General features: G+C 38.3%; 1 protein-coding gene across 1 annotated transcript; it reads left to right on the top strand.

Moving 5' to 3' along the window:
• Positions 1–1,584: 1,584 nt before the first annotated feature.
• Positions 1,585–6,522, top strand: LOC135642078 (cytosolic isocitrate dehydrogenase [NADP]-like). The gene is made up of 16 exons (XM_065157901.1): positions 1,585–1,711; positions 2,563–2,606; positions 2,740–2,849; positions 3,217–3,254; positions 3,374–3,451; positions 3,549–3,602; positions 3,722–3,823; positions 4,355–4,440; positions 4,536–4,639; positions 4,741–4,809; positions 4,875–4,990; positions 5,138–5,172; positions 5,368–5,510; positions 5,807–5,929; positions 6,015–6,148; positions 6,241–6,522. Exons 1-15 carry the CDS (start codon positions 1,663–1,665, stop codon positions 6,106–6,108), a joined length of 1,245 nt encoding a protein of 414 aa, XP_065013973.1. The 5' UTR covers positions 1,585–1,662; the 3' UTR covers positions 6,109–6,148; positions 6,241–6,522.
• The last annotated feature ends 7,356 nt before the right edge of the window (positions 6,523–13,878 follow it).

Genomic DNA, 13,878 nt, shown 5'->3' with positions numbered 1-13,878 from the left:
TAATCGCGTCTCGTTGTACAAGGGAATATTTCCTAGGTGCGGAGTCGGGTCGAATCCGCTTAGGATCCGATTACAAAATATATAAAGACCACTAACCAATAAATTCTCTCCTGCCTTCGTTTAATGGATAAATATTACCTTATGTAATTAGATCTTTTTAATATCTCGATTTTTAACTTAAAAATTTATATTAAAATATCTATAGTTATACAAGTAAAATATGTAGGTTTATTTATCGTAACGTCGTCGGTTTTACTAATGGAAGCACAAAAATAATTGGTAAAAAAATAATTTTAACATCTTAATTATGTTCTCGATGGTGGTAGACAATGATACTGTTAGGGGTCACGAATGATTATTGTAGATGAGGAAGGTGAGCAACAGAGATAAGTGAGGTAAATGGAGATAAAGAAGAGGACGACACAGATGTAGAACGACGAAAGAGCGACGGTCTACTGTGAGCTGAATACAACATTCTTTTGTTGGGCTTGCGACACATCTGCCCACGACACTAACTTCCTCGTGGCTCACCACATCCGCCAAGTCACCTATATTGCTTGCCACTCCCTCAATGCTGACTACCGCATCTCTGACGCAAGTCCGTGGTGGATTCATATCCTTTACGCTTCTCATGATCTCGATCTTATTACCTCCCTTTGCACTATGTGGCCTCCTCGTCCTCTAGCTCTTGCCTCTCCACCTCCGAGTCCATCCGATACCTTGGGCGAAGAAGCTCGTAGATCCTTAGTGGATGACCATGAAGTAGCAATGCAAGGTGGTTAAGGAGAGGGTGAAGGTTGTCCTATTAGGATAGGACCAGAGGATAGGGTTGCAGAGTGACATCGATGTAGTTTTTTAGCAATGTTAAAATATATGCAAAGCGATAAAAGAGTTGCTTGACATTTACATCGACGTCACTCAGTAACTATGTCAACACTTACGTAAATGTAGAGCGATGAAAAGACGGCTCAACATCTACATCGACGTTGATGCAGATCTAGAGCAACACTACTCTACGTTATCCTCTTCCTCTTCTCCCTTTGTCTCAACTCTCGTTATTGTTCTTCCTCCTCGTCCACAAAGTGATGTCGTTGTTCATCACCATCTAAAATTATATTTTTACATATTATTTTTATACTTTTATTGATAAAATTGATAATATTAGGATAAACAAACATATATATTTTATTTTCATAACTATAGAGATTCAATATAAAATTTTAAGACTAAGAATCAAAATACTAATGAGGTTTAACCGCATAATATGTAATTAACCCTTAATTAAAACCATACATTTTTTTTCACTTTACATTCTTATTTATTAGATATCCTAAGAAGAATATATATGAATAAGAAGAGAAAAATAAAAGTGGGAAAGATAAAAAGGTTCTCTTAATATTTTTTTTGTTTAATTACAAAAGATACTTTATACTTGGAATCTAAATTGCACAACCAAAATTATGATTTAATGACCCCACCAAAATATATATATATATATATATATATATATATATATATATATATATTTGGGGGAAAGTGACGTCACCAGTGACGGTTCAAAGCTGTGATTCGGCACAAATATATAGCCATCTCCGATAGCTTACCGTCCCGTTCTCGTCACCTCGCCGCGCTGCTCCTCTAGAGCTGTTCGCCCAAGCGGACATGGCGTTCCAGAAGATCAAGGTTGCGAACCCAATCGTCGAGATGGACGGTGAGCAGAACCCTCCATCCGTCTCCTCTAATAATCCCGGGCTTTCCCCTTTTGTTGTTCAATGATCGCTCACGGAAGTAGCTATTAGAGATTTTGTGATGCTTGTCAAAGGGTGGAATTTCTTTTGCTAGTTATTATATTCTCCATTTAAGGACTTAGTTGTCATATTTCTTGATCCCGGATTTGTATGTCATTGAGAATATTGCGAGTTTGTTGCAGTAGATCTGCGATTTCGTCTATCATTTGCCCATATGATGCCCTTTTTTTTAATCCTACAAAGAACTTTTTATATATTACGGATATATTGCTCATGGATTGGAATGATTTCAAGGGACCAATTCTTTGCTTTGTAATTTTTTTTTTAATATAGCCAACTTGAACTAATTTCAGTCTTAATTGAAAAAGGAGAAATAATTGTAACACTAATCGCTATATCTTTATAAGAATCTGATGATGAATTCTATATATATGGCAAGCATGCAAGGGTTAAGTTTGATATATGCTGATAGGGTTGGATTCTATTGGTAATATTTGTCAATATGCCCATTGAGTTATGATATGTATGGTTGTGTTTTTGAAATGGCAATCCATGCCACCCAGGATGATCCAGGGTTGGCAACAATGAGAGTTCACATGTCAATCAAATTAACCAAAATCGAGTGATCTAATTATTCAAGATGGAGTATTTTTTTTGTTCAAATAATTAGTAGCAAAGTGATTTTTGGACAACAAAATCGTTTCTGTTTGTGCAATTTGCACACAAGATATCTCTGATGTTTATTTTTAAAAATTTTCTAGATTCTTTGAAGCTCTCTTCTTGTTGACTATCTCCAATGTGTTCTCTGCTGCAGGAGATGAAATGACTAGGGTAATTTGGAGATCAATCAAGGATAAGGTGAACAACTACTTCTCTTCTAGCTGACCATTTCCACTTTTTTCTCAATCCGATAATCACATGATGTATTATTATTACTATTGTTGGTTTTGGTCACACCTATCTGAATTTAATGCTTTGATGATATATGCAGCTTATTTTCCCATTTTTGGATTTGGACATAAAGTACTTTGACCTAGGCCTTCCAAATCGGGATGCCACAGATGATAGAGTTACAATTGAAAGTGCGGAAGCTACTTTGAAGTAAGCATCATTTTCTTAAAATTGGAGCTATTTTTGTTGACTCTGTAACCCTACTTGTATTTAAATCATAATAATGCAGCAATGTAATGCTATTATTTATTGCCTACTGAGTTTCTAATTCAAACATTCTAGTAGAGTCCTAAATGCCTCTTCTCATGGTTGACACTAACAGTAGCTTTATTCTCTGTTCCGCTTCCTTTGGCAAAGATTAGAGTTGCACTTCTAGTCACTTCTGTTTAATTATAGTGACATTCTATCTTTTTCTTGAAATTTAGATATATTACTAATGCCATTTTGCATCATTCTTATGGCATGTTGAAGCTATTTGTCCTGTAGTCTCTACTTAAACTGTTATTTGTGATTGCAGATATAATGTGGCAGTAAAATGTGCAACAATAACACCAGGTATAGTTGGAAATGGTTCAGAGGGTGTTTTCTGTGTAAACTGATATACGATGTGACGTTGATTTTTGATGATGTATGCATATTGATTATTGTTCTGCACCACAATCTATATCTTTCAGATGAAGGTCGTGTCAAGGAGTTCAACCTCAAAGCAATGTGGAAGAGTCCAAATGGAACAATCAGAAACATTTTGAATGGTATGCTGACTTAGTTGTTGGAAGCTCAATTTCCACTGTAGTTGTAACAAGCATGCAATTGCATTTAACTTTTCTTACCCCTTTCTCATTTTCCAAGGCACTGTATTTAGAGAGCCAATTATCTGTAGAAACATACCAAGGCTTGTGTCAGGTAATCCGAAAATGACATTTTATACTCTCACTATATGAAAATACTTCTTTCTCAACCCTGTCCTTAACTCTTCTGTTTCTTTCCTTCACCCTCTTTTACCTTATGTATCATGTTGTTAGGATGGACAAAGCCAATATGCATTGGAAGGCATGCTTTTGGTGATCAATACCGAGCCACAGACACAGTTATTAAAGGACCTGGGAAGCTAAAATTGTTGTTTGGTAAGTGCATCTGACATTCATGTTTAATAAGACTGTGATAAGTAGGATTTTCAATAATCCATGCTATATATCCGGCATGTATATCAAACTTGCTAGGTATAACTCAGCATCAAAGTGGCTGTCACTTTGTTTCTCCTTTTAGTTTCATGTTGTATTTATGTGCTTGGTTTTTTCTGCTATCATCCAAGGCTGCTGCCTAGTTTAGTCCCAACCAACCAACCAACCTAGCCGCAGTTTTGTGCAGCTTTGCATGAGTAGCCAATGAGGAAAAACTGAATATGTAATAATGTCTCCAGAATATGTAACAACTGCAGCAAAATCTACAAACAACTCCTTTCAGAAATTACTTCTTATCCAGGCATGAAAATTTAAGTAATGATTTAACCATCCAAATAGAAGATGTGCCCATCTATTATTAGTATATATTTATAATCTTTACTCTTTGTACGACATCTTACATTGGTTAGTTATTTTTGTACTACTTGCAAATTTAATGAGTTCTTTTCTGTTTTTCAATGACTGAATTCCCAGAGGGAAAAGAAGAGCAAGTCGAACTAGAAGTGTTCAAATTCACAGGTGCTGGTGGTGTGGCGTTGTCTATGTATAATACTGATGAGGTAATCGATGGTAGTTATGCATCTTTATATGCTGGAACATGAATTAGAAGCTATTTTCTGATTTTAATTATTGGTTATTATTATGTGCTTTATAGTCGATTCGTTCTTTCGCTGAGGCTTCAATGAACACAGCCTACCAGAAAAGGTGGCCACTTTACCTTAGCACTAAAAACACAATTCTCAAGAAGTATGATGGAAGGTATGGCTCCTTGCGCCTATAACATTGTGATGTCTGTGACGTTAGATTAAAGTGTTTATGTTGTAAGCATTTTCTGGATTGAAACATTATCTTGACTGCAGGTTTAAGGACATATTCCAGGAGGTGTATGAGACTCAATGGAAATCCAAATTTGAGGCTGCAGGAATATGGTAAGTTATACCAATCGACTTGGTCATCCATCATCTTTGGTGTTCACCCTGGCCATCTTTTCCAGGTATGAGCACCGATTGATAGATGATATGGTTGCTTATGCACTTAAGAGCGAAGGTGGATATGTGTGGGCTTGTAAGAACTATGATGGAGATGTGCAAAGTGATTTCTTAGCTCAAGGTGAGAAGACCAACTTTTTTATAAAAAAAAATTCCTATTATGGTTTTGTGAAAAGAGTCCTAACCAATTCTATGACTTATGGCATAATTGACCACTGGAGGTTCATTGTTTTCTAATATGAGGATAAACTTCATTACTTTTCTGCAGGTTTTGGGTCCCTTGGGTTGATGACGTCAGTGCTGGTATTTATGCTTCAAAGAAAAATATAGTAGTAGCTGGTTGTTTAATAATCTAAATGTTCCATAGAACAGATGGATTTGAATTAGTAGTTAGTACAGTCAACAAAAGTTAGAATGTTCTGGATTTAGAAAATAGAAACAGGTATCTATTATTAATAAAAAATTAAACCATAAATTGGGGATTTGTATCTTGTTCAGATGTGCCCTGATGGGAAAACCATTGAAGCAGAAGCTGCGCATGGCACTGTTACTCGTCACTATCGGGTTCACCAAAAAGGAGGAGAAACTAGCACAAACAGCATTGCTTCAATTTTTGCATGGACCCGAGGGCTTGCACACAGGTATGGAACAACTTTTTCTATGTTGAGATGAGCACTGTCTTTGGGATCACACAAAGCATTAATTCTGCATGATTTCTCACAATTTCGTGGAACCACTTTAACATTGTTCATCAGTATTATTGTGTTCAGCAGCAGCATCAGTATTACAGTCACTAGCTAATTTTCCACTTATTTTGTTTTGTTCTTATTAGTCATAATGAACGTCACTTTTAATCTGTCCTGTATTTTGTCTGCTTCACTAGCAGTTGTGTTGTCTGTGAAGTCTCTCTAACAAAATGTAGGTGATGTCCAAACAGGGCAAAGCTAGATAATAATGCAAGATTGCTCGATTTCACTCAAAAGCTTGAGGCAGCTTGCATTGGAACCGTGGAGTCTGGGATGATGACCAAAGATCTTGCTCTCCTCGTTCATGGACCCAAGTACTTCCAACACTTGTCATAATTGCCGTAACTGTTGGACTACTTCATTCATAATCTAATTCAACAATCTCAATTGTGAACTCAGGGTTACTCGAGATAAGTATCTGAGCACCGAACAGTTCATTGACGCCGTGGTAGCGGAGCTTAGGACAAAGCTGTGTGCCAGACCGAAGTTGTAAACTCCCTCTCACCCTTACATTGGCTCAGGAATTAGTTGTGGTATCATATACCTCTCCTTATCCTTATTAGCAACCCTCAAATTTTGCCTGATGCTATGTGAATTGGTCTTTGATGCTTAATGTCAATTGCAGGACCGTGTAGATTGCAAAGGAGTGGGTCGCTTTCGACCTTTCAGCAATAAGGTGGAGTTCTCGTCAGTAATTCATCGGAACTGAACAACTCAATTTACTTTGCCCCCTCCCCGTGATATGTTTTACGAGTTGAATTGTTGTACTCCTTCTGGCTGTGGTTGTGCGTTTGGTGCATACAGGTGTCATATCATGTGCATCTCGTGTTGATGTAGCAGCTAATTGAATATTGTGGATGCTTTAGCTGAAGAGAGTATACTATTGCACGGCAAACAACTTGGAACACTTCCATAGGTGTGTGTTGGTCATGTGCCTACTTCCATGCAATTTTTTTTACTAGCTATAAATATGGATAATTATTTAAAGAGATGGATGAAGATATTATTAAGATGATGGGCGATATCAGGAGTTTTTGTGTATCGTTGGACATATTTAAAATTTAAAAAATATAAAATTATTATTATATTAATATTATTATATGAATAGATAAAAATAATTAATATATATATAATTTATGTTATTGAATATTGATATAGACGTATAGAATTATTAAAAATAATTAAAAAAATATTTTTATTCGTGAAAAACTTGGTATTCTTTTTTATTAATATAAAAAAAAATTAATTTTTTTAATAATTTTTTTATTTTAAATTTTATTAAATATATAATTTTTATATATCTTAATAATGATAAAAGATCGTTGTAGTTGGTCTCAAATGATTATAACTTACGGTTTTATTATTAATATTGTATAAATATAAATAATTATCAATATTTTAAGAGATTATTCATTTTACTTTAATGGATTATTTTAATATAATATTTTTTCTATTTTACATCCACCCATCTTTTGCCAACATAATAAATGTTATTTGGTGTACACAATGGTATTACATAAAAAATGAAATAATGTGCGTATTATGACGGCTCCAAACAAGCAGCGGCGAGCGCAGAAGAAATGGCTGCTATGACACTTTTGACATAGACAAACCCAGCATAATTTCTTGTCTTAGTTTGACATTTGACACTTTTTAACAATGTTTGCTAAACAGTTTCTATATTCTGTCTTTTGACTTTGATGAAATATAATTATACCTACATTGTTTGGCATCGTCAACGATGCGTTGACCACCACAGACGGAAGGATTCAGAGCTTAGCAGCTGCGGAAGATGCGTTGGGGTACTAACGAAGGAAGTACCATTCACTCTGAGGCACGGATCCAACACTACACTTGTCTGCATGGCATCAAAGTCCATGAAAGTTTCAGTGATTCGGTAGCAAAGATATAATGAGACAGAGAGAGAGAGAGAGAGAGGTATCCGCTAAACAGTATACCAACAAGCTAGCAATCAAAGCAACTCTATATGCAAACAATGTAGTGTTCAATCTGACAGTCAAAGATGATGGGGTTATGCAAACAATGTTGTGTGCTTAACGGGAAACCGGACAAAAGAATGGCCTCCTCGATAGGCAGTCAAGAGGAAGTGAAGTGGACAAAGATAGAGGGAATTGGAGAATGTGTAGCTCTCGTGCCACATCCCATTTGCATTCTTCCTGCTCCTATTCCCCATTCATCAACATTGCTGTCTCACATGCACCTCCGAATCCCCTCAATCGTATCTCTCTAGCGATGGACCGGCGTTCAACTTTGCCAAGAGTTCATTGTTGCAACTGTGCCGACGAGAGAGAGGTCTTCGGCGGAGACCTTCACATCGTACGGGTACCGTGGGTCTGCCCCGACCGGGAAGGGAGGGGGAAATAAATAAATTTTTTATTATGGATGATTAAAGAGTCAGCATGGATAGAGCATTCTCCATCCCGAATTATTTTTATTTATTATTAATTCTATAATTATAATTATGATTATATTTATATTTATATTTATATATTATTATGATATATAATATGTATAAATATTATTTTTGTTAGGTATAAAATTTGATATTATTAATTAAAAAGTTAAAATTAATTAATTAATTAATTGTATATGAAGAACCAATGAATTTTCGTCCCATTTAAATAAGAAATTATGTGAAACACTCATTGTTCTTCCTAGTTGACATTTCTATTTTGGAGTAGGAACAATCATAGAATTTTAATACCTTGGTCTTCGCTTAGGTTACACTCACGATAAGAGAAGAATAGCAGACAATTGTATAGCTTTTACAATTGTCTAAGTCTTATAAACAAACGTAGATTGTACAATCATTGCGCATAGGTAAGACTATCTAAAAATAAATCATCCATACAATCATTTTAAGGGTTTTATAACTCCTGCAAAATAGTAGCAATCAGCACAATAACTTGAAGCTATCCCGGGTGGTATATAATTGGATAAGCCTTCAGGGTAATGTCTATGGCTGATTCATCATATTGTATTATAACAATATCACGTGGACACTTGTGAGGACTTTTGATCGTAACAAATTATCTTAAATTTTTTTCACATAATTATTTATAAAATTTAATTTGTATTTTATATCAATGGTTGACGAGGACGATGGTGATGATGCCAAGTAATCGAGTGAGACACACAGTAAAATTTGAGATTTGCGTCAGATTTGGTGAGTTTATATGGTCAAGATTTGGGTCGTATTTGGTATCGGCTGACCCGGCTCAGTCTTGAGCCACATATCAGAAGGGTCCCGCATCATAGACCAATGAGTGGCTACCACCTCGATATTTGTCCTCGATGCTGCCTTGGCCACGATAGTTGTTGAGCTGTCCACACCGCAAATAATTCATCACGTGGGGGCTACTTAGTCGCGGCGCGACCTGTCTCTTTTAGCATCGAACTTAACCACCTCCCACCAGGCGAGTTCTCACCGAGTCGAATCACCCTCCCGAAAAAATTGATTACTTCCCTCAGTTGTGTGGGTCGCCGCAACTATCAGGGGCGACGTCCCATGATGTGTTCTCACGGGCGACTCACATCTGCCACGTGCCCTCGTCCATCTCAGAAGTCAGAAGTAGACAATCTGCGGAGTCGTCAGGGTGGGTCCCAACAATCGAACGTCACATGGTGAATCGGCGGCTTTGGTCAACTGGATCAGGTCCACTCCGGTCCGCTGACGCACGTTGGTTGACCACCGGGGAGGAGAACGATCGTCGCTTGACGCCTCCTGTAATCTCTGACCTTTTCGTGCACCACCTCCTTCTACCCTGATGCACGTACAGACATCACAGCGCAGCCAAACCATCTCCCTCCTATATATATATATATATTGTTTGCTCCTACCTCGACTCACCGGGACCTCAAGCCTCGTAAGATGTCATGCAAACGAGCGCCGGCGGCGAGCGTGAAGGTGACGGTCATCGAGACGCAATTCGTGCAGACGGACTCGGCCAACTTCAAGTCCGTAGTCCAACGGCTCACCGGCAAGGACTCGGCGGTGGCCGAGGTGGCACTGGCGAGGCCGCGTGCGACGAGGAGGAGATCGGCACAGCCGGAAGAAAGGCTTTGCAGTGAAGGGGAACGATTTTGGTCGCAGGAAGTGATGGGGGAGGCTATGTTTAAGGAATCGGAGTGGGCGGCAGCCATGGAGCCATGTCCAGAAGAATGGTACAAATTCTGGAATTAGCAAAGCTCTCTCTCTCTCTCGCTCTCTCTCTAGCAAGAGAAATGCGCAGTAATCTTGTTCTTTTCTACTGTAGGCTCCCGAAGGAATGCTAATTGTCGGAGATTTAGAATCGTTAATTGTTGGTGGTGTAAGTGACTTAGATATGTGGTGCAAATAAACCATGTCCTTCGAGTATGGGTTTTACAGGAACTGAAACTTGTCCAGAGAAGACTAATCGAGTGTATTACCTGCATCTTCGTTGGCAGGGACAACAAAGCATGCAAGGGCATCGATCCTTGGCTTAGTTGGTGGGTGTGACGGGGGAGTCATGAGACTTTTCTTAGGTATAGTAACATGGGTTTGTTCAGCGTTTCTTGGATCTGCGTTGGACACATAATTGGAGGCTGTCGCTGGTAGAGTGCCAGCGATAAGAAATCGTACATGCACGTGCTTGATGTAATGTAGATGACTTTGACTGTGTATGGTCCCTATCATTTGCATTAGCTTATGCGGTTCTAAGATTCTTACTGCGATCTATTTGAAATAGCCACCTTCCATATATCTATTATACCTTCGAATATGTTTGTTCTTCTAATCAGACGCAAATATAGGTTTTTGGAACCACAAGTTATGATTGTAAACATGCAATAGAACTCTGGGATTTTGAGTGCCAAATAACGAAGAACAAATGTAGGTGTCTTTATTGGATCATCTTAAAATCCATCAAGGTGATCATGGGACCATAACATCAAGTCCATGGAAGATCACATCATCTGGAAACCTTTGGTTTGAATCCTCAGTCAAATCAAATAGCATGTTGTGCAACACACATGCAGTCAAAGAAAGATACACACCTCCTTGTCTTTGCAAGGAAAACAAAAGGTAGACAAACTTCGATGGGGAGATCCATCATGTCAACCAGACCTTGAGACTAAAAACATAAGAATGCCTTTTTAATAGGTTAGTTGAAACTCAGAATGAATAGAGATCATTTTTCTTGGTCAAATAAATTCATTTTAAATTCAAATTATATCTAGAAATGAACTGTAGAGGTGCAAGTGTTGTTGTAAGCTTGCTGATGGAGAAAGACTGCCCAACTTTCTCAATCTAGTCAGGAGTTAGGGTTTTCTTTATTCAGTCCTTGTGTGAGATTTCAACAGCTTTTAGCTGCATCCACTGCTCTCCAATTAAACAGGTTTTACTGTAACATTCTATATGAATAAATGGCCTGAGAAGTCACTTCATCACTAGCTTTTCCCTTCTGAAACTCGACAACCAAATGAAGAATGGGTGACGAGATATCTTTGACCAGCACCACCCAAGTTTGACCAACAATGGAGATGGTGATAAACTCAACGCCACTGTTCTTCTTGAATCTATATATGCTTGGCAACTAGTCAAATCTTCATCTTTGGACATATACTTAACCTCGTGATCAAAATTTCTCCTTGACCGGTCAAGACAACGCAGTCTCTAATCCATTCTTTTGCCAGAAGTCCAACTTGACGGTGAAGAGCTTATTGGATCCAGTAATTAGCATCAATCTACAGTGGAGCTTTATTTTAGTCTCTGGGTTCTATTAATATGAACTGCGTCTCGATCGATCGTTCGCATACAGTCACTGATGACTAGTCTAACTCGGTGGCAGTATTGGTAAATTGATCCTTGCAGAATCATCGATGGCAAACGAGGCAGATGGTCAAGTTGTTCCTGGACGGAATTGGCTGAGCTTTCAGCTTGCTTCGTTGGAGGAGCAATCATCCACAAAGTTCTTTGTGGTTGTGAAGAGAAGAGGACATTTTCTCCTTTGATCTTTTTTTTTTCTCCTCACCTTTTGTGTTCTACTTCAAACAATGACAGGATTTTGACTCGGTACCTGTTCTAGAATCATGTAAAGATTTCGATTGAATCCTTCACTGAAAGTTTACATGGGTGCTACCTTCTTTGTGAAGCTATAACGAAGGAAGATTAGCAATTGGAGGACATCATTTAGCAGTTAGTAGGAGTCAGAAAGTCCATAAACTTAATATAATTTCATTTGTTTTACCAAAAGCTTACAAATACAAACACATTACTAGTTATAAATTATTTTTGTAATGAATTACCTTTAGTATTTCAGTCTTTATACTTTCAAAAACTATAATGAGATTTCTATAAACATTTAATCTTGTTTCATTTTATTGATAGAAATATTATAGGATTTATCATTTATCTCACTTCGGTTTATTATTGAGTAAGAAGAAATAAGATCAAATGTTATATAAAGATATCAATATAATTTTTAAAAATATAGGAATCGAAATACTAAAAGTAACTAATTACTAATTGGTCCATATAAAAAGTTAATAGACTATGGTAATTTGACCATAACCAACATCTCTGAAGAAAGGAAAGGATTGCAAGCCACATGAAATATAAAATGTTGGAAGAGGTCAATGAAGAAGCAGCTAAGCACATCTCAAACATTGTTTTTCTTCGAGTCAGCAAGATATCATCTTTCCGGTTGAAAGGGTTGCCACTTTGTGCATGCACTTGATATATATTATGAACTTAGCATTACAAGTGTGATAAAATCATTGAATATTTCAATTCATAAAATGACAGTCAAAGTTGGTCTCTTTCACCAGCAAAAATTGGTTCTATATTTGCATGATGCATCATAAATAATACTCAAAACTTTGGTTAAGATATCGTGACAGTACAATAAATGAAATGAAGTGACGTGTTCTGTGTTCTGTCCTTTGGTATTAGCTGACCGGTCGACCAGTAGTAGTAGTTTATCCTTACAGGTTTGACTTTTTGACTGTTCTTAGTTTGCCATGCCCCACGCAGTCCCAAGAAGCCATCGGAAGCAACGACTATTCCCTCGGGAGCAGGGAGAAGGATCCTCCAAGCTTTTAGATGTCCGTCGAAGGTGTGAGACCTGTCGAAATGTGAAATTGGAACAATGAAGATAAGACAAGTAATGAATTGTGTTTTCACATCTATTTTTTGAAGGCACTCTAAAAGTATTTATATACAAGAGAATTGATATTTGCTAATACTAAAAAATAACGACATCTAAGCAATATGAACAAAGGAGGAAATAATCCCTTGCTCGATTGAAGATACCAAAGTTTCTATAGCAACAATGTATCTGAACGGAGATGCGAAACTTTGGTGGCGAACTCGTTGGGAAGAGATCCAACAAGGTCGGTGTCGAGTCGACATATGGGAGGACTTGAAGCTGGAGTTGAGAACTCAATTCCTACCGGAGAACACATAGTTCGTCGCAAGAAGGAAGTTGAGACAACTCCGCCAAAGCACCACCATTCGTGTGAAACAGTTTTCTGCACTAATGCTGGACATACAGGACATGTCCGAGAAGGACAAGTTGTTCAGCTTCCTCGATGGTTTGAAACCATGGGCTCAACAAGAGCTAAATCGAAGGAATGTTACCAATGTAGTCGGGGCAATTGCTGCTGCAGAAAGGCTCACCGACTTTGTTTCCTCTGAAGACCCAGCGAGAAGGAAACAATCTTCAGGCAATCGCCCTCCAAAACATTCTCGAGGGAAGGAGCTCGGGGGCGAACAAAAGAAGAAGAGCTCCCACAAAGGGCCGAACCCAAAAGGCAAGGCCTCAAAACCTAGAGGATGCTTCTTGTGCGGAGGACCGCACATGGTAAGGGAGTGCCCACAGAAATAGACACTCAATACTTTGACGGCTTCTATCCACCCTCCCCGATCGGATAAGGGCAAAGCTGTTGCTCTTAGTTCGAGTAGTTCAGAATCCAGCAGCGACGACGAGGAGTCGCAAGGACCTCGAATGGGAGCTATGCGTTTGTTGAACGCTATGCGGGGTCAAGTGGGAGAGAACATGAAGATAAAGGCACAAAAAGCAGGAAGTAGTAAGCTGATGTATGTGGACATCAAGCTAAATGGCCAAACGACCCGTGCAATGGTGGATACGGGCGCTACCCACAACTTCATAGCCGATCGCGAAGCACATCGACTTGGGTTGACCTTGGAGAAGAGCCCAAGCCGAATGAAGGCGGTGAACTCGGAGGCTAGGCGAATCTCCGGGTTGGCGAAGGGTGTTCC

This window comes from Musa acuminata, chromosome BXJ3-7 (genome assembly GCF_036884655.1).
Source record: "Musa acuminata AAA Group cultivar baxijiao chromosome BXJ3-7, Cavendish_Baxijiao_AAA, whole genome shotgun sequence".
Taxonomy (NCBI): Eukaryota; Viridiplantae; Streptophyta; class Magnoliopsida; order Zingiberales; family Musaceae; genus Musa; species Musa acuminata.
The sequence above is the reverse complement of the archived record's forward strand: the minus strand, read 5'-3'. Positions and strand labels throughout refer to the sequence as shown.